The 26176-nt window shown below is 40.1% G+C and overlaps 1 protein-coding gene across 21 annotated transcripts in view; it reads right to left on the bottom strand.

Annotated features, from left to right (window-relative positions):
• Positions 1-178: 178 nt before the first annotated feature.
• The window catches only part of GIGYF2 (GRB10 interacting GYF protein 2), an 80575-nt gene continuing 54577 nt past the window's right edge, over positions 179-26176 (bottom strand). For 5 of the 21 annotated variants that reach the window (XM_075760786.1, XM_075760784.1, XM_075760783.1 and 2 more), the window contains 21 exons: positions 22900-23117; positions 22649-22811; positions 22365-22580; positions 21753-21943; positions 20905-21064; positions 19127-19293; positions 18642-18730; positions 17524-17631; positions 16869-16966; positions 16272-16372; positions 15315-15476; positions 13361-13462; positions 10329-10487; positions 8903-9139; positions 8195-8317; positions 7368-7571; positions 7035-7240; positions 6575-6729; positions 6048-6217; positions 5522-5669; positions 179-3591 (listed from right to left, as the gene is read on the bottom strand). In XM_075760786.1, coding sequence (XP_075616901.1) covers positions 3524-3591; positions 5522-5669; positions 6048-6217; positions 6575-6729; positions 7035-7240; positions 7368-7571; positions 8195-8317; positions 8903-9139; positions 10329-10487; positions 13361-13462; positions 15315-15476; positions 16272-16372; positions 16869-16966; positions 17524-17631; positions 18642-18730; positions 19127-19293; positions 20905-21064; positions 21753-21943; positions 22365-22580; positions 22649-22811; positions 22900-23117 — 3245 coding nt within the window. In that variant the 3' untranslated portion in view covers positions 179-3523. The remainder of the gene's footprint in view (positions 3592-5521; positions 5670-6047; positions 6218-6574; positions 6730-7034; positions 7241-7367; positions 7572-8194; positions 8318-8902; positions 9140-10328; positions 10488-13360; positions 13463-15314; positions 15477-16271; positions 16373-16868; positions 16967-17523; positions 17632-18641; positions 18731-19126; positions 19294-20904; positions 21065-21752; positions 21944-22364; positions 22581-22648; positions 22812-22899; positions 23118-26176) is intronic. The other 16 variants (XR_012836703.1, XR_012836704.1, XR_012836705.1 and 13 more) reach the window with 16 other exon arrangements.

Raw genomic sequence — 26176 nt, 5'->3', positions numbered from 1 at the left:
ACCTCTTCCTGCCACTCTGTCCCTCCCCTCCACCTGGGCTCGTGTAAAGTTCACAGCAGAGAGAAACCAAAGTTTGTTTCAAATCACATTTGCAGACAGAGACTTGAGAAAGGATGAAGCGTGTAAAAAGGGGAACACTTCAGCTTATTGTCAGGGGACAGAAGAATTTCATTAGGACTTTAAGTTGATGCAAGGATAAAATACTTCATGGTCTCCATTCAGAAAAAGATGTGATAAAGTGCATAAACATCCCCAATGCCAGTTCTTTATGGTCTGAACATATGACACAAGTAGTTTTCTCTTAAATTTCAGATTCAGATTTTTCTGGTAAAGATCTCTTTGCTTTTTGGCCTTCCCTGACAGGCAGCCAGATTCAGTTCAGGTGTCCTTTTAAATCATTCTGCTTGGTGCAACTCCTTGCGGAAGCGCCTGGCTGTGAGGGGAAGTGGGAAAACCAGAGAGACCTGAGCAGTGTCCCTGCAGCAAAGTGAGGAGTTAGAAGTTACCTGGTGAAATGTGCTTGAAAGAACCTCAGACATCTCCAGCATCAAATTCAGTATCATCCTTCAAACTCAAAGCCCCATTAGCTTTCCCGGTTCACATTCTGCCTGAAAAGGAGCTGGAAGTGCATCAATATAAATCCAGCAGCAGATACAAAGCTGCAGTGCCTATTTTTCCCATCCCCACTGATCCAAACGACCTTCGCTACAGAAACAGGCCCCGTTTGTCACAGAAGGTGACAGGCCCATCACCTGAGCACACAATCTGAACATGCCAGCGTCTTACCTTTGTACTAAATACAGAAGCCAGAATATTAAAATAGTAAGAACAAGATCTTCGCTGTGGGTCCATTATCTACAAACTCTCAGAAGCAAGGTCCTCAGAGTTTGACAAATTATTGCACATTTTCTCTGCTTGCATTTCTGCATTTTCATTTAGCAAATCGATGAATTGTTCCTTTCCTGCTCCCCAGCTGAGCTGGAAATTAATAGGCTTTTGCTTATTTGTGACACATTATAGAGTAGTCAAAAATTAGCTTGTAGAAATTGGATCATATAATTAAAAAACCAGAAAGTACTTATGAACCAGGCACCTTATATGCTAAAAAAAAAAAAGAAGGTATTAAAACAAAATCAAATTAGCAGCCTAACATGTGTTGTTCTCTCCAAAATACCAGCTAAACATAATGCAAAGCTACTGTGTAAGTTAGGTCTTAGTATACTAACTTCATGTTCTTTGTGGTCATATGAATGGTAGGACATTTATCATTAACTCTCACTGGGATTTTCCACACAAAAACAAGCAGCAAGTAGGAAAAAAAAAAGAAAAGATTTTGTGTAAAAAGGGAAGCCTACAAGGTGTCCATGCGGACTTTACGCTGATGGGAGAAATAAAACCTCTCATTTAGGGAGGGGAATTGGAGCGGGTGGGGTGGTTACCAACCGGGAAGAAAAGGCTCCATGGCCGAGGGTTTGTACTAACAGAAAACTAGCCGTGGCTTCATCTCTCCTGCATAAACACCAGGAGCATGAATGCACGTGTTTCTGTACAGAGAGGGGGGCAAAATTAAAGCTTTCTTGTCAGAATTTTCCAATCTCAACCTACTGGTGTTTATTTGAACTCTAAAATTATCAAGTAGAAAAAACCCACCAGTATTCCTCACCAGGGAAGAAATAAAGCAGCGGTTGTTGTTCCACGTCCTGTGTATTTGCTTGTTGTTTCTTGGTGAAAACTGATGCGACTCGAGTTTTGGGTCAGTTTTAGCACGAGGAATTATCTCAAAACTCAGCTTTGACAAAAGCAAGCAGAAAGTTTTCTCTCAGATATAATACAACCAGGTTTTATTTAAGTTCTCTCTTTTTCCCCCCCCACACTGGCAAAAGTTCAGAGGGAGTTTAAAGTTTTGTAAACATTTTAACTACCCCTCTTCCCCCTTTTATGAATTTACAAAGCAAAGGAGACAGGGAGACCAGATTTGCAACAGTTCCAAGTCTCTCCATGCTATTGGATCCAAAAACTATATACAAGTCTGCAGCAGTCTCTGTATAGTTACTGTACATGTTGGGGGGGCAGGGGGAAGAGAGAGGAGGAGGGGAAGGTGACCCCAAAAAAATGAATAAACCAAACGAAATAAAATCCAAAGCCAAACTGCTCTTGAGCAACTCGAACTGTTTTCTTTAGGCAGTGATGACAGAATGACAGACACCTTTATACAACTCCACCAAAACTGTAGCGTATCTCCCTTGGCAGGTTATAACTCTCTGGGAATGGGAGATGGGACCAGGGGGTTGAAACTAAGTGCATTTGGCAGTTTTCGTTTTCTTTCTTTCTTTTGTGGTGTGCGCGTGTGGGTGGGCGGAGAAGGGAAGGCGGTGTTAATCTTTCGGTGAGGAAGGAAGGTTATGATTCCATAAATACTTAAAGATTACGGATCCCAGTGAAGGTGTGTGAAATACTTTAAGGTGTAGAAGATAAGCAGGGCCGTCATTGCACATAGCTTCGCCCTCCACAGTCTCTCTTCATGACAAAAGGGCATCTCTGCTCATTAACCTAAGCACTGCTTGAAATGACAACTAGCTAAGACTGCTGGGGTATATATCTGAAAGCCAGTGTTCACCCTCACCAAAGACTAAAGATCCACACAGTAAAGATCCTACTGTCTCTTAAACGAGACAAATTTGCAGGAAAAGAGCTCAAAATAAACTGGTCCTAACCCTCCGAAGGTAGCATTTAAGGGATAAATTCAACCTGAAAGAAGAGATGCCACCCCCCTTTTTTCCCCCCAGAGTAGAAGCCCCCACTTGTCCAGGAAGGCTGGAGTATGCCGACGGGGAACTCCACCAGCTTCAGCATCACCACCTAATGAAGACAGACTCGAGCTTTCCCTCCAAAAATAATGTGCTGAGAAGGGCTGGCAGGGGGTGTGCAACTTCAAACCAACCCAAGCTAAACTGCGCCCGCCACCGCCCCTTCTCCTGCTGTTGCCAGTTCTAAGGTTAGCTTATGAATGCAACTCCTGGCTTGGGAGAGCACCTCTTGCCCTGATGGAGCGTGGAAGTCAGTATCTGTGTGGCATTTTGGTGTTGACCAACATCTGTTAACCACAAACTCTCTCTCTCTCTCCATGACTGCACGTGTTGGATGTGGTAAGAGTAACCAGGAGAGGGAAGCAATGGTTTGCAGAATCCCAATTGATTTTTTTTTTTTTTCCAGGTATGTCAGCAGAAGAAATCACAGCACAGTGAAAGCTTGCTGCCCAAATCAGCCTCGTTGTGAACGAATCCTATCTCCCACCCTCCCAGGACTCTGAACGAAAGTCCACTCGACTGTAGGCTGACAGTAGGAACAACGCCTGTGCAGTCCTGGGCAGAAAGGGTTTGCTGGGGCTAGAGGAAGTAGCCTGAGATGATTGATTCTGTGATTCACTGTGAGGCGAAGAAGAACGCACGGTGGAGAGTACTGTGTCCAAAACGGAGAATCCATGGTTAACAGATGCAGGAAAAGCCAGCTGATTTGCACATGCTCAGTAGTCTTCCAGAGTCTCTATTTCTCCCATGTTGAGCCGCTCTGATGAAGCATTCACTGAAAACCCTGTAAACCAAAAAAGGACTTGTGTTAAAAGTCTTGATGTGGTATATTGTATTTGATGCAATACATCTGTGCAGTAGCATGTGTAAGCTAAAGTGAATAATACGCATCAAATAAAAACTCAGGGGGAAATTCAGCAAGGCTATAGTTACCCAAACTGCTGGGTTTTTTCCTTAACACATCAAAGAAAATCAATTGTATATTCAGGTAAGTATCACTTGGTCTTTAAAAAAGGATCAGCAGAAGACTGGTTTCAACTTTCATTTAAAAGATGTCATCTGCAGAGCTAGTACGAGGTGCATCTAGGCACAACGGTGACATGGCTCAGCAGCATCTCAGAAGGGAGCATGTTTGAGTCAACTGGCACTTGGAAAGCGCCTGTCAACACTGTACTTACACGGTCCAAGAGGCAGAAATACACATTTTGTGAATTGTATTTTAGACTTTAGAGTCTAAATACACTTAACCTATGAAAGCCAGTGGCAATTCCATGTATTTCCACGCTTATTTTACAATCTCTCTCAGGAGTACAACATGAAAATGTACAAAGTTATACAGGGCTACGCAGATGGCTCAACATGCACCTAAACTGCTACCCAACTTTTTATTCGTAAGTACTGAGGACATGACAAAAGCATGAGAAAAAGCAAAATCCATTTTCTACAAGGAAAAAAATGGAATGTATTATATGCAACTTTCCTACTGAAATCCAATTTTTATGGTTGCACCAACTGTGTATGGAGTATGAGAAAAAGGAAAGTTTTCCTGTGTAAGGCTACTAAACACAAACCTGACATTTCATTGTCTTGAGGCTTGCTCTGTGCTAGAAAACAAACCGCTTTTCACAGTCACTATCTTCAACAGACAGAAAGTGCTCTGTTCAGTAGGTTTAAGAAAATTGGTCTGGCTCCCTCTCGTGGCAGTATGTTACCTAAAAGGTTTTGGAATTGTTTTGTAGTAAGGGCATACTGATTTTTAAGAAGGCGCATGTGATTTCTTCTTTACATTACATGAGCAGGTTTTAAAATTATTTGATCCAGATCAGACTCACTGGATTGGCATCTAGGGGTGGCATAAGTCAGGACTGCACCAAAAAGCTCAGTATACTTCAATGCAGAAATCACTGATTTAATTGAAGAGTATTGATTTTGTTGAGAACAAAAAGGGAAGATAAAAAACAAAGGCAGAGCTCTGTTAGAGCCTTAAAATGCAGTGACTTCCAGGTGATTAACACCAGGCTGCTTTACACGAATATGAGCTAAGTAGCACCAGCACAACAAATACCAACCCAGAGCAGCGCCCAAGTTTCCTTTTTATCACACTGCACAAATGTGGACACGTTTATTCTACAAGACTACTACAGCGATGCATTACATCCCACAATGCTCACTACTCATGTACTTGTATCTTAAAGGCCACTTTAAAGAAACCTTTCCATCAATGCTATAGGGGCCGGTTAACTATCATCCTCACAGAAAAATTAAGATGGAGAAAAGGAAAAGAGCTACTAATGATGTCATCATCTCAACTGCGCCCAGTTGAAAAACCTGTGACTATTTTTCAACCTTTTTTCCCCCCCATAAGATCTTTGACATCTTTTCTGAGCAGGGTTGTTAGCTCATGTAAAAAGGTAGGAAGGAATAAAGGCAAGCTTCAAGAAGCTGTTCCTGATGAAGAAACAGAAAACGTGCTTTTCTTAAAAGAATTAATTAGCATTAATTCAATAAAACAGGAAAGGCAGTTTAAGTGGCATCCCTGAACCACTTAAATGTCTCCAGGTAATGACCAAGGTATTGAAGAGGCCTTTTCATGAGGGAAAGTTCAACAAAAGTTTTCCATGAAATTGATATAGGATATTTAAGGTTAACAAGAATTCTACACTCTACAAGGCTTTTCCCAAATTAAACGTTAATTTCTAAAAATTAAAACTGACCTAACAAGCTGGGATCTGCACGAACCATTTTCTGTTTCTTCTTTTTCTTCCCACTCTGCACAGCCTCAAAATTGGATTGCTGGTTGTTGCTCTGATTGGTCTGAAAGACCGAATGTAGCGAACTGTGGTTCATGCCCCACACTGAATCCTAGAAAACAAAGTACAAGATTTTGAAGTGCAATTAAGTTTGGTGTATTTATACTGAAAACATTCAAAGAGCCCAAAGCACTTTCTACATCACATGTGGCAGCACTAGCCACTGATGCACCCACCCAACACATCTACTTCATCTTTCTAAAGCATATCCTGGATCAGCACGCTAAGACACTTTGATCTACAGTTGGCCTCCACTGTTATAAAGGATACTTGATTCTGTAGTACACATTTGAAATCTGCTTTATTCTCTGCATTTCACGTAACCTGTAAAACCCTGCTCGTCCTCCTATCAATCCAGCAGGAGCGCAGACTCTTCAGACCCAGATACAGTCTCTATATACTCCTAAGGACCGTAGTGTCTAAGATTTACCTGTTGCTGCTGCTGTTGCCGCTGCTGACTGGCTTTCTGTTTGGCACGGCGCTCAAGAAACTGCTTGGCAAACTCCTTGGCCTCAGGAGTATCTCCGAGATAGGCTCTGATGTAATCATGGACCTCATAGGGAGACTCCACTTCCTTCAGGAAAGAAACAAACGTGGGAACTGCAAGAAGAAGGTGCACCATGAGGGAATGCATGTTGATGTGTGAACACGTGCATGTAATAAACACGAACTTTGGATTTCCGTCTCAAGTATTTGCTAATCTAGTAGCAATTGCAAACAGCTTGCCCTTGTAAATTCCCTACAGTAAAGCCCTACAATGCAATGCTTCATCTATTCTGCAGTCAAAGCAAGGATAAGAAAGCCAGCTAATGTGATGAGAAGGAAAAATAAACTGACAATTCTAAGGGTTTTAACATTACTTTGATGTCATTACTTTCCCTCAGAACTATCTAGTCAGGAAACAAACTGGGTATTGTCTCTCACAGTGCATCATTTGCATTCCTCCCCACCTCTTACCATCTAAGTTGTTGGCTGTGTTGAGTGCATGAAGCATCTGTTCACACCACTGAGTAAATCCATCCTGGGCTTTGTTAACTCCCTGGAACAATTTCAACAGCTTCTCCTCTTCTTCCACCTTCTTGTTTTGTCTACTTGTAATACCTACAGATTTACTGAGATAGAGAGAACACATATAATAAATGATAAATTACCAGACTTATCAACAGTCTCGTATGTAGTACACTGTTACAAGACTCGCTAGTTTACAAGATGTGAACACAGTTTAAGAACCAACTAATTTTCCAAGTAGATGACAAAATAAATTGTGAATGGTCACCTATTGGCTATTTTTGTTGTCAAAACAGATCCTGAGTGACACAGGAGAAAAAAGGTAAACACATGAAGATGTTACAGCTTCTAAGTGATCATCTCAGGAGTGGTAGCCTTTCTTTGCAAAAGCTCCTTCCCCAATTCCTACCTGAGGCTGGCATTGCTTTTGTTTTTATTGGTCGAGTTACGAGGTCCCACTTCTTTCACTGCATCATCCCAGAAACCCATGTTTGAGTTTTTGGTATCAGCATTACTCCAGATGCTACTGACTAGATCAGATGCCCACTGGTTGCTGGGATTAGTGTTTAGGGAGCCCCACACTGAATTCCCAATGCTGGTGTGCAGGTTAGAGTGCTGTTGAAACATAACAAAGAGATCCTGGTTATTAGCACCAGAACTGGCAGAACAGTAACGAACAGACATGGAGAACTGTCTTCTACTGTTTCCCTCTACATACTGATTAGATAAATACCCTACGTACCGTAGTATTTCTGACTCTGTTCGGCTGCTGGTGCTGCTGTTGCTGCTGTTTCTGCATCTGCCTTGCCTCCTCCTGCTGTATCTCCAGCAGGGACTTGGTGGTGCCTGTTGGTTTGGTGACATTACCCCAGCCTGACAATTTTTGCTGCTGTTGCTGCTGCTGTTGCTGGAGGGCCTTCATTAGTTCACGCTGCTGACGCCTTTGCTGTTGCATGCAAGACAAGAGTGCTTGTCCATACTTTCAGAAGATCATTACTATTCAAAATCTAGCTGGGAAACTGATTTTAAACTGATTTCACTCTCTTCTGGAGGAGTCTGGCTGACCTATTATTTTTTTCAACTGTTACAGTTCCTCCAAAAAGGGAGACACTAAGTAACTAATAAATACAAATTGCTCATTAGCCTAGGACAGAATAAATTCAACTAATCATGACTGCAGCAGGTTAAGCATTTGGGGTCTTGGAGGAATACTTTCTCTCCTACCACCATGTGCACACCCACCCCCCCAAAATGCCCTGGTCTTGTGCAGATCTGCAAACAAATTACAGTATAGATCTGAAATAATTTTATATTGCTTTGTGAACATGTTATACTCCTAAGGTTAAAAGAAAAAAGTACAGATTCCCCTCCTCTCAGATATTTATATTAAGCAGTTAGAAAAACCTTCAAACAAGTACTTATTGAACCTACACCTGAAAGATAGTATTTTACCTGAGCTATGCTATTTCAAGAAAACATTCCTCATCCTCACTATTCCTTCTAATTGACAGTTAAACAGTCACATAGTTGAGTCCTCTCTAACAAGTTACACTCTGTTAGTATATTTACCTCTTCTCGAAGCTGCCGTTCTCGTTCTTCTTCTAACTTTTGGATTTCTGCCAATGACAGTGTGGTTTGGGATTGGCAAGCTCCTGAATTTGATTGCTGACCCCATGTTGAAGATGAAGGGAGCTGGGCCAAAAAACCCACATCATTAGGAATTACAAAATGGTTTAGAGAATTACTGCTGAAGTATAAACATGAAAAATCAATATAAGCCTCAGAGGAAAAGAAAGCCCACCTTTTATACTTTACAATGTTTTGTTAAAGTTTAAGTGGTAAAATTAAGTATTAAAAAGTACACTCAAAGTATAAACTGTGTGTTTCTTTGAATTGCTCTCTGATGTATCATAGTGTCAAAGACACAGTTTATCAAGAATAAGGAAATTGCTGAAAAACAGCAATCAATTTTGATTTCAAAAACTTTAGAAACTCCAAGCTTTAGAGACTTTGCTCTGGCCCTTGCTCATTGCAGCAGAACAAACAACTGTACTCATCTGTGAATCCCTTTCATTTCTATCAACTGAACCTTTTTCTTTTGTGTTTTGCAAATTATATTCCTCTTCTTTCTCCCATCACTTTCAAAGTCAACTATTTACCCTCCTCCCTCTACAGACAGTTCATCCCTCCCTCTGTTCAAGCTAGTCTAGACAACCTTGAAACCAGCTGTGGTTTTACTTAGTACACTGAAGAAGTCAAACTGTGGAAACACATTACCTTCATTTGTGCAAGTTGCTGCTGTTGCTGCTGCTGTTGCAGCCGTCGTAAAGCCTCCTGCTGCTGCTGCCTCTGTCTCATTATTTCTTTCTGGCGCTGGAGTTCCAGCTCCTTGCGCTTTCGCTCTTCTTCTTCGAGCCGCTGTCTGGCTGCCTCTTCTTCCATGCGTAGCCGACTTTCTTCAAGTCGCCGTTGAGCTTCCTCCTCTTCACGTGCCCACTTGGCAGCCTCCTCTTCCTTCCCAGGACATAAAGAAGAGTAAAGTCTAAGTAGACTTAGAAAAAATCTAAATTACTTCTACTCTGTGGTATTGAGATTCTGACAGAACAGAGGAGCCTTTGTATCTGTAATCTGTGCTGTCTAGGTTATCTAGCTTTACATTTCTCAGAGCCCAATAACATCGTCTATATCCCCTCAAATTATAGGTTTCCCATTGCTCCACCAAGGGACCTGGAAGAGAATGACATCTCCCTAAGTTCAGACTAGCTAATTGCACACCACTTTCCTTCTAGGAGTTATGCACCTTTCAAGTCTGAGCTGCTATCTGCTTATACTAATTACAGCCAAGCACTGCTATACCTTCAATGGAATAAAACTTGACAGGAATAAAGGAGAGGTGTGACATAAAAGAAAATAGATGTTTACTGTTGTTGCTGAAAGCTAGAGTTGCAAAGGAGAAGGTGCTTCTGCTAACAAAAGAGATGACTGAATGGTGATCAATAGGATCACTGATCATCAACAGGACAGAAACGGTGATCAATGTCTTATAAGGGAGGGCCCTGAAAAAGAGTTTTTAAATAATAACTGGCAACTCCAAAATGGACCTGAAAGTTAATGTGAAGCCAATCATGTCTCAAGATTAGTTTGATTTCGGGACTGTGACAGTATCAATTAGGGGGCTGGAAGCTCAAGTACCCCAATATGGACCTCTAAAGCTGACCCCAAGGGGAAAAACCCTGTTAATAAGGCAAGAAAAGCTGCAGCTTTGGTAATGGGTATAGTCTTGGCATAATACAGAAAGACTGGAAAAACTGATAATCTCAGATGATGTTAAAGATAACAATTCAATAGTAAAGGCTCGGAAAGTGACAATTCAAAACAAGTTATTATTCTGGTACTGTACTCTGCCTTTCTTTTGAAGAAAAGGGTAAAAATACCATGCTGCAAAGCCATTCTTAAGGCTCAAACAGGAAGGAAAACACTCATTCAACACAAATCTTTTTTCCAAAGGGGAGATCAGATTCTGATTATTTTGTCTGAAATGAGGATAGAGGAAAATAACCTATTTTTCATTCACTTGATACTGTCTACAAGCTTTGCCTTCCTCCAACAAAACTCATGGTGTCTCAGGCACGGATGCAAGTTTCAAAGCTGGTTCATTCTGGCAGCCTCCATAATACAACAGGTCCCATTTGCCATTTTTCACCTGTTTACGAATTAACTCCTCTCGCTGCCGTCTTTCCTCCTCTTCTCTTCTTCTCTCTTCTAATCTTCTAAGTGCTTCCTCCTGTTGTTGCCGCTCCTCTTCCTCCCGCTGCCGCCTTAGTGCAATTTCCTGCTCTCGTTGTCGCCTCAGGGCTTCCTCCTGGAGTTGGGAACAAAATATCAATCTATAAATGCCATTTTATTGATGAACTGCATCAGAACACAGACTACAACATGGTCTGGCCAGATAAATGGCCTCAAGAAAAGCTCCTTAGCTCCAAGCTAAGCAGTACCAAAACAACTATATTAAACACCACAGACCCACATGTTAACAAGTTTTTTGATGCACTGTGCATCTCATACATAAAGGAATTATATTAAAAAGAAACACATTAAATCATTGCCTATCTTTGGTTTTAAAAAGAATGGTGTTGAGAATGAAAACGAAGGGTGAGACTCCTCTCTCCAATATGTACGAATTGTACTTGAACATATATAATTTTAATGTGAAAGTATCAAGAACTCCTTTTTTAGGGTGTCAGCTATTTAGGGTGTCAGGGTGGAAGCTTTTCCTACCTATAGGAGTTTCTGAAGGCTGACTACTCACGTGCACTACAAAACTCAAGCCACATCTCCAGACACCAGAAATAAGCTTAAGAAGCTCAATGCACTTAAGGACACTAAGTTCCAGAGATGTAGAATTTCCTGAAAGGGCTTTGACTGGGCTGTTCCTATACTATTTAAATATCATGGGTGATGAAAGGTTTCTTGAGGGGCTTTGATTTGAGGCTATCCCTAAATTATTTAAATAGCTTCCAGCAAATCATGTTTTGCTTTCCAAATAGCAAAGTTATTAACTCAAAAGTAAACATCAGCACCCTTGAGCAATATAAACAGAAACTTTTCCATTCTGCTACTTGCTTTTTAGAGGAACAGGGCACAACCAGCCTTCTGCTGGCCTCCTGTATATTGTTAAACAGGAGTGCATCTGTGCAACTTTTCCCCCCAGTTCTGATTTTTCCTTGCATAAAATAGCCCTGCTTTTTGCTGCCTTATCTCTGAAGTTCAGCAACTGTGTTAAGCCCATCCTGCTTTTCATCCCTTCTATTCTTCCCTCCCCTAACTTATCCTACCGGCTCAACCCAAAGATCCTACTTTTTGGACAAGAGCATTTTTTTTTAAGTTTTCATAAATATGTTTTTCTTGTGAACAATCAATACTGTGCAATTGTAGTCTTGCAATTTGGGGGTTTTTTAATAAGAAACACATTCACAGGATGAAGGGAGACTAATTGTACAGCATGAATATAAATTTTGAACTCTGGTAAATCAAGGAAGTTAATTCTGAAATCTAAGACCCTTTTACTAAATCTGGTATCAAACCTTCATATACACACAGCACAGATAAACTGCAATACAGTTCACTGAACAACTGGACCAGCTTCCTCTCTGACAATGGCTAACTTCAGATGTCTACATATAACTGTCCAGTAGACAGAACATTTTTTTATAAGCAATCCTATGGCACTGAAGAGTTGCCGGCTGCAAGCCAAGAAATAATTCATTTTCCTGTATATCACTTAAGTGGTTTAGTGCTAAATGTAAGTGCTATAAGTGTAAGTTTTTATTCCACTAGCTGGACATAAAACAGTAGTCTGTGAATCATTTTCTCATTAATCAAGTCCTTGATCTGTCATATTCACAAAAGCTTTGAGCACAAGACAACACCTAGACCATTTTGTTACTTGGGCCTGTAACCGAATTAACTGGACACATGCAGTCAATTCACAATAATCACGTGTCCCCAGTACAAGTACTGAAAAATTTCTGCTTGTTTCTTTGGCTGAAAAGTCCACTGAGGAGGCTGGAGGTGTGCCAGTCTGTTTCGTTTGACTAGAGACCACACACCAGGATCTCAGCTCAGGATGCCTAGCTGCCAGCCAGGCCGGGGGGATGTTTGGCACTAGTCATTGACATAACTCATAGTACCTGAGAGAGATGAACAAAGTTACCAAGTCCTCTTATGTGACAGCAGTTCATTGACATCTCTGCCCTACCCTCCCTTTGGGAAATGAGGCTAGAATTGTCATTAATAAATCTGTAGGGATCTCTTTCTTGCTCGGGCATGCCAGGAGAGACACTATTGAATGACAGCAATTAAAAAAAAAAAAAAAGACATCTCTCCCCTAAAGAACTAAAGAGGAACAGTGCTGTAGGAACATGAGGAAAAAATCTGCAAGCTGGGAACCACATGGCTGATCTAATTGTTTTTTCCTACCCTTCACAGCTATAGAAAAGGTTATCTTAATATTTACTTCTGTATCATCTTATTATTCCGTTTTTGTTTGAGCATGTGACCAAAACCATTCAAAGCTCTTCAGCTTTCTGCCACTGACTTGCGTGGGAAACAGACTCGTTCCTTTGGCTCTTACTGCTCCCATATTCATGGCTTCCTGCTCCAAGAGAATCCCAATATTCTTTAGCATCTTTTCTAATAATTGTTTTCAAGTACACATATCTTGCTGTACAGACAACTTGTTTCAGATCTTTTAAAATATCTACAATATTGTAGAAGATCCTTAAGTAGCAAGCCTCATTGCAGTAGACACTGGATTCTTAAATAAAATTATTGAACTTTTTCCAGTTAGTAACACCTGCAATTCTGCTTGTCTACGTTACTACAGCTTACAAATCTTTTAGTTTTGTGAATCTCATCTTTGAGCCAGGTACTTTAAAGGGAGCACTAAAGATATAATTCAGAGAAAACAATTATTAGTTAGTTAAACCTCAAGTTTTGTTCTTGAAAGCCATCAATCATTACAAAATAGAAGACATCAGACCAGGAACAAAAAAGAAATACAGGAGCTACACAAGTTGGGCATTACTGTTGGCAATTCTACAGTGCAAGTAATTGATGAAAACTATGAACAGAACTGGATTCAACATTTGGTATGACATTTCATCCTACAGAATTGAATTTCTATTAGTTATTTTTTTTTATTTAGAATTCACCATCAACAGCATATTTACTAACCTTATATACTAGTCTTTTATGCAGTATTACATCAAAAGCCTTCCTGAAGTCCAGGCAGATTAAGTCTACTGCTTCACCCCTCTCAGCTCTCACTGTCATCTCCTCAAAAGAAGTTAATCAAATTTGTTAAGCATCATCTCCTCTGTATAAATCCATGCTAATAAATCAGTTCATCCCTGATTCTACAATGCCTTCCAGTACAGAAGTCAAATTCAAATATTAGACCAGTTTGTTCTTTGGTTGTTTTTCTTTTTTTAAATACAGAATACAATATTATTTTTTCTTTCCAGAGAAGTGCTTAAACTCTTTGTTACCTTTTCAAGACATCACTGCTCAGAATTAAGCATTGTGGCAATTATTCCATTGGTAATGAACTAAGATACTTGCTGTTTCTGTTTTTCAACCCCATTCTGCTTCCTCCTTGTAAATAATTACTTCCCATGACATCTCAGAAAGGGAGAGTCAGATTGTTTACTGTACAAATCCAAAGTGGACAAAAATTTTGGAATTTAATGGACATTTCTAATAAGTTATACACAGCAGCAAAACTGTTAATCTGAAAAGAAACAACCCAAGTCCATTCATTTGAAGCCACCATGGATGAAATACATTGAATTACCAGGTGATCAGCTGAAAAATCAGTTATTATTAAAACAGATCTAAAGCAACAACTCAAAAGTTAAACTCTTGAGTATATTATTGCTTTAGTGCTACAGTAAAGCTTAAACTCTAGCACCAAAGGATGCTTTTCCACTGTATACCATAATGACTTGCTGTACACAAAGTAGATATATTAAAGCAAGGAGCCATTGATTTACAGACTTTATTCTTAAAGACACCATGAAAGCTAACTGCATATCACACTGCAGTGTATTAGAAGAGATCTTCAGTGACAAAACCCAAACACTGAGTGAACTGAGGTCTACAACTAACTTATGAATAAAATTAAAGATTCTAGAGGCTTCCTCAGAAGTGTCTGATCCTTAAACCAGGAAATGCACTTTACAACTGCCTACCTAAGCACATAGAAAATATTATAAAGGATAAAACTATTTATTACTTTCACCTATTATTCATGTGCTACTTTACAGGGCATTTATTGACTAACTCCTTAGTAAATAAGCTCAACAATGCGCTTGCCCTTATCATTCACATGCAAAGCAAAAACTGACTTTCACTGTCCTTCCCTCCTACAACACTTAAGGAACAAGCAATCTTTCTTCCATACAGAATTCAGGAGTAAATGCTAGAAACATCAAGCTAATGTCGTCTCCATTTCGCATTCTTGTAAGATTAAGAACATACTACAACTTCTACATTCTACAATTCTCCTGCTGCAACACAGACAACATCATTCATTTTAACAAATCTGCTTGTCCAAACTACATCCCTTCCTTTCCCAAGTATCAGCTCAAGAAAATAAAGCTGACAGACTCTACGGCATAACCTAGATAATCGCTTATTCAAAAAAATTATTTACTAAGTTAAAAAAAACCAGGGAAAAAATAAGCTGTTACATCACTTTTTTCCACTATAGGCCTCCACATTTCATTCACTTGAAGCAGCTGCTCAAGCTCCAGTCTACTCCAAAACACACCCTTATCAAAACACTAGACTGCATAAATGGTGAATAAAGATTAAACATACAGTAACTGGGCAACTAACTAAAGTCTAATATTGACACTAAGAAGTTGAGAGGGAATATTCCACACAGAATAAAGCCTCTCGGCTCACAAACAGGAACCTATCTTGAACCATCAAAACCCATTTCTCAGATTGCAGTTGGGGCTCTTAAACTTCAAATGAAGAGAAGAATCATTTCATATACTCACATGAAAAATATTAGAACTGTCTTCATACACACCTACCAAAGATTAATTAGACCCCACAGGATTCTTAAAGTGAGTTTTAAAAAGTATTAAAATTAAAGATGAACTACATTGAGGAAACTCACTTGCTTCCTGCGGGCCAGTTCTTCTTCTTCCCGTCGTTTCCTCTCATCTTCCTGCTGCCTCCTAAGTAGCTCTTCTTGTTGCCTCCGAAGCTCCTCCTGCCTTTTCCTCTCCTCTTCCTCTCGTTTGGCCCTCATTTCCACTTCTCTCCTCTCTTGCTCTAGCTACAATTCACATAAAACTATACTCAGATGCAGGTAACGTATTCCTACACCATTTCTTAGGGCAACTCTGCTGAGATTATAGTAACAACATAACAGATGGAAGCCTCTGACAGATGCTCTCCCTTAATTTTACCTATCAGCTGGCTGCCTACTGGGGTCAGATTCCTGAAATAGTCTAGAACAATTTCTGATAATTTCTGTTCTGTAACGAACACCAGTTCTCTAGTCAGTCTTTCTAGATCAGCTCCTTAAAATAACCTCTGACTTTAGAAGGTAATAGCAAGTTGATTTGCAGTCATCATAACATAATCAGTTTCAGGAAATGTACGAAATCATACAGGTTCAAACTTACTCTAGTGTTATTTTTGTGTGAAACAACCCTGACAAATAGGACTCTTACGATTCCCCAAACTAATTCTGGTGAAAAGATGGAAGGATTAAGAGAACGACTACCTGCTCCTACTCAGGGTTTAGCATGACAGGTCATTATGATTCCATTTTAAAACAGAGGTGGCTAGTGAAGAGTTTTTAATCAGAACTGTAAAAAACGTAACCACTACTTTAGAGGTCAGTAGTATCTCCACAGCAATGGTTTCCAAACAGCAGTCCACAAGGATTTCATAACTAGTTTCTATAACCCATATTCTCTTTATGGTGTTTTCCATGAAAATCTAATCAAAATCATCCAGAGTGGTCTGAAGATTGAAGAGCTAATAATCTTCCATTTGCTCAAGAAACACCGTTACATTGCAGAACAGCAATCCCAACTTCTTACAGTACAAAACAGTTTCTGACCTTTGCAGCTTTGGCCTTCTCGAGCTGCTGAAGTTGTTCTAGAGCTGGTCCCTGAGCTGCAGTATCAATGGGGAGATCCCAGACACTGCTTCCTTCCCAGACTAGATAGTGAAGAAAAACAAACATTGACAAGCAAAAATAAGCACATCAACAAAAACACAACTGAAAGGGGAAAGTCTTGTGTATGCTGTTACTATGCTTGATGAACTAAAATCATGATAATACATTAGTCTTAGTCAGTAGAGGGCCACCTTATCTTCCTGTAGAAGAAGTCTTGTCCATTACTAAAGCAAGGCTGGGTTTCCTACAAACTTCTACACAAGACCCAGCGATTCAAACTCCTCCCATCAGAGTAGAACACTTATAACGCTCAATCCCTTTGGATCGAGGCTTCCCATACCCATAGGAAACATCACCACATTATTCACAGCTCTCAAACAGAATTTAAACTGCAAGGAAAGTAGTCTGAACCAGTTAAAAAATACTGATGCAGAAATAATTTCCCCTAGGGTCAAAAAGGGAGTGATGGTCTCAAAGATGCTGGCTTTTAATCTACGAACTTTTCTCAATAGATCTGAGAGGTGCTAAGCATCTTACCTGTAGGTTGTGAAGCTGATTGAAGTTCCCATATTGAGCCAGTGTCCGGCACTGACACAGACCTTGTAACAGGTGGCATCATGTTCTGTTCAGAAATTCTGTAATACCAACAGGAAGAGTCAACATGCGACTTCCAGGGAGAAGAGTGCTCTGAACACGCATGAGATTCAGTAACTTGTAACATACTCCTCTCCTTCCACACCTCTATTTAAAACAAAAATATGATGTGGACAATACTAATCGCAGAGTTCTTGCTCATCTCATCCCTGCTGCCAAATCAAGGGCTAAGCCAGCTACTGCTACAGTTTTGCATTTGCTGCTCATAGGCTAGTATAGAGGAACAAGCATCTAGTAGTGCAGAACTCAATTGGCAAAGCCATTCTGTTACCAGCACAACAGATCTGTCAAAAAGGTACAATTTCAACTACAAGATTTTCCTCCTCGTTTTCATAGAGAGTCTCTGCGATAAAGGCTACATGTATAAAGAAGCATTCAACATCCTGCTACTGTTTCATATTAACAATCTTTAAGATATGTAATGCTCAAATATGAACAACCTTGAACAGGACAGACCACTGACAAGATTACAAATATCATTACATACAAGTTAGAGTATAGGAAAAATGGTATTCAGTTCAAGTCTGGGCTAACTCACCTCATCTTCAGGGCCTGGAACTGTTGCAAGAGAATAGCGAGCTGCTGCTGCTGCTGGGATGAGAGGGCTGCCTTTTGCTGCTGAGCCAGCACCTGTGCATATTGTTGTCTTCAAAAGAGAAGCAGAGAATCACTGGTATTTGTTCACTTGCTTATTTATATAATGACCAAGTTGCACATAGGTTCATTCCCCGTGACTGAAGCCTGCTGACCTATGCAATGTACATGCTAAATTACTAGAGGAAACCACAGAATGGGGCCTTGGAAAGAATCAAATGACAAGAATACAACAAACTGGCCCGCAGCAGCAGAATCAAATTTCTCTTCACCCTCAACTATGTCAGCTAGTTACTGCTGTCCAATGTTTGTCTTGTAAGCTGTGCAAGAGCTACTTCTCTTTTTCTATAAATTACATAGAGATTGCTCACATTAATCTGGCTTTGATGACTGCCCACCTACACTAAACCGATCTCTTTCCCAGTATGTCAAGGCATCCCCTGGTACAGAGCATCAGGCTCTTGCCTTATCAAATCAGTATTCAGAAATCATAATCATTGCACGTGCTTTTAGGACCCCTTGAACAAGTACTCTTATCTGATTGCTTTCTTTTCTCCATGCTCCTACAAAACAAGTTGTTAGTAATGGGCTAGAACTGAACAACGGACAACTTTGGCAAAAATGGATTACAAACTGCCTTCTCCAGCAGTTACCTTCCACTGATCTTCAAAAAGCTGCACAAGCAGACCGAAAATAGGTTCTGCCTTCTCCATCTCCAGTTAAAAAGATGTATAGCCTTCCCCTGACTCCATCCCAACTGCATTACAAGGATAGCTGGGATTCAGTCTGACCATAATAGCTACCTATATAGCAGGTCTCACTGAAGTAGCTACGCACAACATTGAAAAAGACTCTGAAAAGTGTGCCTGAGGTAGCCACACTCTGTCCTACTCCTGTAGACTATCAAGCCTCTGGTGTTTGTGGAAGCAGGCTGCTGCTGTTGGAGGTGAAGCACTCCCAGCCCCATTGCCCAAGGAAACAATGACAAGAAGCTGAACCCAGGCGATTAAAAAAGCAGAGCAGAACACAGGCACCGGAAGATCTCTGGGACTGGAGTCTTACTGTATTAAAAGATGCTGATACTGGAGGTGCTGCATTTGGATCAGGGCCAATTCTTGTTGTCTAGTCAGCCGCTCTTGGTCCAGCTCACCCTGTGTTTAGGAATAAAACATTCTATTTTAATAATATATATAACAACAGTAGCACATTGCAAATGCAAGCAATGTAAAAGCTGCATTCTGAACTGAAAAGACAAAGGAAACAGAAAAATACCTAGACAGAGATCAACATTTACAAAGCCTGTGGTAGAGTGACTGTGAAATACACAGCACTTGTATGTATCACAGGACCAAACCTTCCACCACAGACATGGCAAACCAAACATTTGTAAACTGAGTATCTTTTCTCCTCTTAAAAAGGTAATTTAAGAAGGAGTTCAATTGTGGTGCTTGGAACACCTGTGATTCCAAAACAGAGCAGTTGACACAAATATTTCAATTTCCATTTGTTACAGGACTATTTGAATACTGTAACTGGCACATAATTACCAGATGTGGAAGTGGTGCTGGACCTGGAGTGAAGGGAACCCTGCCCCACATTTTCATGATGTCTCCAAGTGGCTGGAAAGTCTCATCACAAGCTCTCTTAACCAACAGCGACATAGTGAAGTATCCAGCCTGGAACCACTCTGCCATCTCCTGATTACTGAAAGGACCTGAAATAACATCAACCACACACATGGGGGGAAGGGGAAGTGAGGCCAAGTTGAGCATACCAGAAACAAAGACCACGGTGCTTGTTAAAGTAACACAGTACCTAGCATCAGGCGTTCCTGTCCATGTCATCCACCTGTCTGGACAGACAGTACATTCAAGGCCGGAGTGTCAATGCATATATCTAGATCTTTATGGTGACTACAGCATTCCCCCAGATAATCTTTAATGAAAAGTGTGTGACTGCTTTTACCATGCATTGCAAGGAGATGAGTCAGCTCTGAGATGAAAGCCAAGCGGCCACGGTGGTGTGGAGCTTGGCCCAGCTCATACACATCCTGCCTCCCAGCAAAGCTCACTACATCAGGCTCAGCACCACACTGACAACACTTGCAATTTCCAGTTTGGACCTCGGCAGTATCTGCTAGCTGACAGTGCTAAAAGCACAAGCGCTACTTTCCCCGTGTATACTGCACATATAATTAAACAACTGTAGCCTGTTTCAACTCTTGCCTTCAAATCAGAGAAATTCATGTGTTTTATAGTTTTGCTTCTGGAACTTAGCAGATGATCCACCTCTGAGTGAACAATTACATTTTTTAAGATAATGAGGAAACCAGTTTCTCTTCCCTTTCTAAAAAAGCTACACTTTTCCTTCTCTTCCTCTTTTTCCTGAGAAAGATTTCAAATAAGGACTCCTATACTAATTTTACATATCCAAACGGACACAAAACCAGTGTAAAAAAAAAAGATGATTTAACAGAGTAAGAACCACAAAAATATCTTCTGAAAAGCAAGAATTACCTGCCTTATCTGTAAGAAGTAATCTTTAGAAAGAAATTCCTCCCAGAGAATATGAAACCACAAGATGTATCGCAATAAAAAACTATGGGAGTGTTTACTTCTGGAGGTCACATTCAAGGAAGTACTTACTCCAATAAAAAATTATTAGATTGTCACTAAGCAATAAAGATCCAGCAGTAACTAACATATAGTTTAAAGCATACTGAGCAACTAAAAATGCTTTATGGTTAACATCGTTTAAACTTAAAGAGGTGAATAGATAACCCTCAAGATGTGTAATACCTGCAGACATGAGATTGGCAGAGATCCCACCAATAACACCCCCAAAAATCCTATCGAGAGTTCATAGCTGAGGAAGTCATTCACACTAAACAGCTCTAGATTCTAAAAAAAGTTACCCTTCCCTGAATACTCAATGTCTTTGGGATGAGACTAGAAAACTGATTTCAATGTTTCTCATGGATTCTTCAACAAGATACTGAATGGTCATGTTCTTGTTTTGTTTCCACTATTATCTGGAAATCTGAGTAACTATTGGCATGAAAAACAGGTTTTAGTCTAACCTCAACTTACAGAAATATGAAGCAATTGCAAACCTTAGCCACAATAAAGAATAATTCCGGACATTAGGCATGCTGAGCTGATGGGGGCAGTGATGGGTAGAAGATCTATTTTCAAAACCTAATTCTAGAGTGGTAAATGTGCCGCTTTTGTAAAAACAAGCATTGGTATCTGTCGTTCGTAATTTTGTGAAGAACTCTTTATGGTTCTGTGAAACAAAAGAGGAAGTGTAAAGGGCACAGACCTACCCTGAATTTCTCCTTGTGGATCTTTGTAGTACCACTTCTGCATGGCTTCATGGAACAACGGCATGGAGGAACCCTTTGCTCTGTGCTCTTGAATTTTTGCTGCTAGTCTTTCATCATCAAGGGCACTGTCCTGCAGGTAGGCCACCATTTTCTCTGCTTGCTGCAGGAGACATCAAAACCAGCAAGGAATGCAAGAGTTAGTTGTGTGCTTACAGATTTGAAAATGAGTGCACCAAATACAGCCACCTTGTAGTACCCAGTGCTCAAGAGCATAGCAGTAATTATAAGCAACTCGAGGACTTGTGTAACTGCACCACAATCCCTGAGCTCAGCCTACCACATTGTCAGAATCATGAATAAACACAGTTCACCTGCTTAAGTAAAGCTTTAAAACAACTTACCAAGAAGGTCCCACACAGTATCATGATGAAAAATAAAACAGGTATGGGAGCACCAGCATGAAAAATGCTCTACATACCAGTAGTCACAAAACTTTCATGAACGGAGTATGCACTTCATGTATGTATTTTTTCATTTTATTTTTAACATGTTGGGCATACTGTTTTATGGTTTCTCAAGGCAAACAGTAATGCTGCTTGACAGTGATCATAAGCACTAGGATCTCTAGCTCTTTAACACTGGGTATCATACCCTTATTCAGAAAAATACCATAGGCTTGAATTATTCTCCAAAAAAAATAATGGAGGGGAAAAAAGTAGCTTTCAGTATACATCGTGGAATGTGAAGTTTCAGCTGCATTTCTGTTTTTATGGGCTTCAAATATTCTTTGCATTCCACATTCCTGCAGTCTCACGATTGCAACAACAAAGGAATTTGAGACATTTTACCTGCTCTAGGTGTTTAAGGCCCTCTTCATCATCTGGGTCAGCAGGAATGTTGCCCATGCCTGGAGCAGCTGTGACAGGTGTCTGAACTGGCCGCAGAGCAGGATTTGAATTGGAAACAGGAGGAGAAAGATGAGCAGGAGAAGCTGTGTCTGCAGAAATCTGTGGCAAAGGTTGAGCGACAGAAGCCAAATCTAAAGAAAAATTTTAAAATTAGTTCATTATCTTTAACATAAATAAAAATGACTTTTAAGAACTTACTGTAGAAAATATTCAGCAGCTCAAAATTAGCACCAACACAAAAATATTTTCAGATACTCAGCACATTTCAGCATACCCCATTCCCTGGCCACATACATTTGTCCAGGCTGATCTGCTCTACCACAACGAGGCACATCACAACTAGCTTGTGTTTCTCTGGACTGCATTGCAACATAAAGTACCAGTGCACTGCAAGCATTTGAAATAGCATATCCAACAAATCTTGTATTTATAGACCAGCTGGGGAATTCCAGCTTTTTATCACCATAATCCAGTCCTTGACTCTTAAAATAGACCAAGAATAATCACAACAGTTAATGGAAACTTACTAAATTCATCTATCAAGCTTATTACCTTCTCTGTTGGACATTTTGGCTGGCGGTGTATTCTCTGTTCGATTCTCTTTATCTTCTGTTTTTTCTGTTCTTTCTGGCACAGACTCTTCCTTCCTTTCAAAAAGGCTCGTCTGCAGTGGGTCTGGAGGCTGGGATTTCGGTGGGGTATCTGACCTGGCAGCCGGTGAAGATGTTTGGACTGCTTCTTCCACTGCTTCTGTAACATTGCATGGTTCTACGTAACTGAATTAACAGAAATTCTACACTGCAGCATAGAACAGATGCATGAGAAGTCCCACTTACCTGCTACTACTCTATCTGTTTTCTCCCCTTCTTTCTTGGTGGTCTTTTCATGATCTTTGGCTTCTTCATTGTGGCTCCCTTCAGAGTCAGATCTTTCTTCCCCTTCCTCCACAGGTCGGAAGTCCATCTCCTGTTCCTCAGGGATTGGCTCCTTCTGCACCTTCTACAAAGTCAACATTATCATCCATAATTCACCTGACATAATAGGACATTTGCTCAAAGTGAACAAAGGGCCCAAGAAAGCTGTTCACCTTTAGAGAGAGAAACGCTCCAGAGGAGTCAAATGTTCCCATTTCTTCTTCTGCATCTTCTAAGCACCACTCAGGGAGACTGTCCCTGTCGTCATCCATGCTGCCACTCCCACACCGTACTCGTCGATAACCCCGTTCATCATCTCGTTCCCGGAAATCAAATTCAAACCGCCGCCGCCGCTCCATGTGTTCTCGCCAGCCTGCAGAACGAGGGCCGTCTAAGGTGGGGGGAAAGTAACTTTACAAGACAGTCCTGGGGGTAGTAGCTAACTTGGAAGGGTGAAGGGGTGGGTGAAGAGATGACAAACAGTGACAGAAATTCAGAAGGCCCCTAAAGGGTACAATCCACCTATGAACAGGCATCTTAAAGGTCAGGGGAAAGAAAAGGAGTATCTTACCTTTAAGCATGCGACTTTCAAATATTATCCACTGTATATCCCCACATAATAAATTACATTGTGAGCATAAAAACACACATAAGGCTAAGAAAGCTGGGCTACATAATCTAAAACATGCTGGAGCACCAAAATAAGACAAGCAACTCCAGATGCTGATTGCATTTACGAGCCATCATTGATTTAAATCTTTTTCAGCATCTTTATATGTGTAAGATTTTATATTTTCTTTTAGGCAATCTGCAAAAGTCATATCTTGAACAAACCACCCATGCTTTTTTCCTCTTGCCCTCAGAAACACTTTTGTGCATATACATGAAAAACAGGCTGATAACTGTTCAAATACCTCTGAAAGAACTGTTAAGTCCCTTGAATGGTAATTTTTTAGCCATGGAATACCAAAACGTGGAATGATAGTAAGAGGGAAAACTTTCCAAATTGAAGTATAAAATTTATTTCACTTTTCTTTCTAATCTATTCAGAAGACATCTTCGTTCAGCCAAGCTTAAAATCCTCTGACTGCAATAATGTTATTTAAACTGTAAAAAACTTGCTGCTAAGGAAAACAAATTGGGAGAGAAAGGATTGTAAACAGCTTTCCATCCAATAGAAGTTGTCTTAACCAGAAAGGTGCAAAGCAAAACATGAAAGCACCTCAGTTTTTAGTGCTTTTAGTGGTGGCTGTGTTCTTTTCTGGTGAAAAATAATTTCTTTTTTTGGTCTCAGAATTTCTGCAATCAGTGCAGTCTCACTTTATCAAACAGCTACCAAGAAAAAAAAAAATCACAGTAAAGAGGAAAAACGTTGTCCTCTGTTCCATTTGCTTTGAACGGATGAGGAATGTTTCCACACCAACTTTAAGTATCAGTATTAACCATGCAAAAATCCACCTTTGTCTCACAAATACAGGAAATTTAAAACAAACTCCTAGAAACACTATGAACTTTAAGATTATATTTTATCATGGAAACACAAAAGGTTAGACTTTAACAAGGCCTTCACTATACCATATGTGCTTATTTGCAAATAAATCCACTCTGTAACTTAAGCTATGCTTCTAGTTATACTGTGGAAACAAATAACTTTTTGGTATGCAAAACTGTCAAATCAATGTCCTGAAGCAACTTTTTTTGTGTCATTAAGGAAAGAAATAAGGCACAGTAAGCTTGCACCTGTCCCATCTTTCCTGCCTGCCTTAAAGTAGTTCTTAACATCTTAGGCCTGTTATGTCAACTTCTTGTTCATCAATAACTCCCAAAAAATACATAAGCAAAAGTAGAGGCTCATTGAAGATGCACTAATGGAGTAAGTACTCCAGAGAGCTCAAGTACACTTTGGGACACTTAAAATTCAGCTGGACAGCGCCTGGGCTCCATCTAGATGGAGCTTTTGCCAAGAAAGGTTGGACCAGATGATCCTTGAGGTCTCTTCCAACCTGGTAGTCTATGTAATAACCATTCATAATAACCATTAAAGTTAAAATAAGTAATAACCATTTCATGCATCCTCTTGAGACAAAGATGCCTGCAATCACCCCCTGTGCACCTCTGCCCACACAGCGTCCTGGTCTCCAACTTAGTGCAAACTCAGGAAATGCGGGTTCCTAAAGGCATTCTTTTCAGGGAAGTCATACATACAAACATCTCATTAAATGCTGCTCAATTTTAAAAGAACAAGAGCATCTCTGGGAGCAACCCGCAACTAAGCTGGACACCATGGTCTACCCAAAAGAAAAGGCCTGAGACTGCAATTCCACTAACACGGCATCAGAGGCAGTATTAAGTTTACTTCCCCCCTCCTCATCAGAAATATCGATGCATCAAAACCAGGACTTCCTTTGGAATCGGAGGGCTTTTTCTGAGCTTTAAGTGTGAGAGGTTGCTGACAACCAGACTATATTTCCAATTAAAACCATGGGCAGACATCTCCTCAGTACAGCCAGCAACGTCCATGTCAGGTTTCCCAATATGTGGAAAAACAGAGCTATGGCCTGAACCTGGCAATGGCATATCATACAAACTGATTAATATCTCTGCCTGTTTGCTATCCTGGGGCTCACAAACAGCTGAGCATCTCTTCTTCAGCTCTCTCTTGTAGAAAAGAGGAAAGTTTGGTATTAAGAATTTTCTATACAGCCATAAATGGGCAATCTTGAGATCATACATTAAGAGTCTTGATTATTTTTACAGTTCACACCGCTACAAGGGCGCAGGCTCTTCATAGTGCAATCAAGCAACATGGTTTTTGAAGATCAATTCTGAGCATTTTGTTAATTGCATGTATCTTCAAAGTTCAAATTAAGAACTTAAAGAGACTTTGTTTACCATATGGTCTCCTTGCAACGATTTAGTCACAAAACCTCCTTTTATAGTCCACACCTAGGTGGGCAGGCAAAAATAAGAGATAGAGCAGACACATGCCATTGTTTCTTAATAACAACAAAAGTTTATAAAAGCCTTGTTAGAATACAGCAAGCAACTCAGGTGCGAAGTACAGGGCTGCCAATCTTTACAGTCAAAAGTAAAGACAAATCTTAAATTCTTACCTGAAGTTTTTAGCCAACAGTTAGGACCAAACACACTTTTAAATTCAGTCCTGTAGTACCATTAGGCACTAGTTATATGATCAAGATTCCAAGTTAAAAGAAATAATTTTAAGCTAAATTTATCCCTTGCAATTTATGATGACATTATAGGTGAAAGAAAGGACTACTGGCTGCTGTAGGAAATCGTAGTACGCTTTAGTTTCAATTATTAATAGCTATTTATCTCTTAAAAGTTATATTCTCTAATTCAGAAAAGAAACTTCCAATGTATACTAAACCAATACTAAATACTAAACAAGAGACAAAGGAATAGTACACATTGCTTTTTTGGCATATA

The sequence above is a fragment of the Balearica regulorum genome, chromosome 9 (genome assembly GCF_011004875.1).
Source record: "Balearica regulorum gibbericeps isolate bBalReg1 chromosome 9, bBalReg1.pri, whole genome shotgun sequence".
In the NCBI taxonomy this organism is placed as follows: Eukaryota; Metazoa; Chordata; class Aves; order Gruiformes; family Gruidae; genus Balearica; species Balearica regulorum.
Note: the sequence above shows the minus strand (reverse complement) of the source record. Positions and strands in the feature narration are given on the sequence as shown.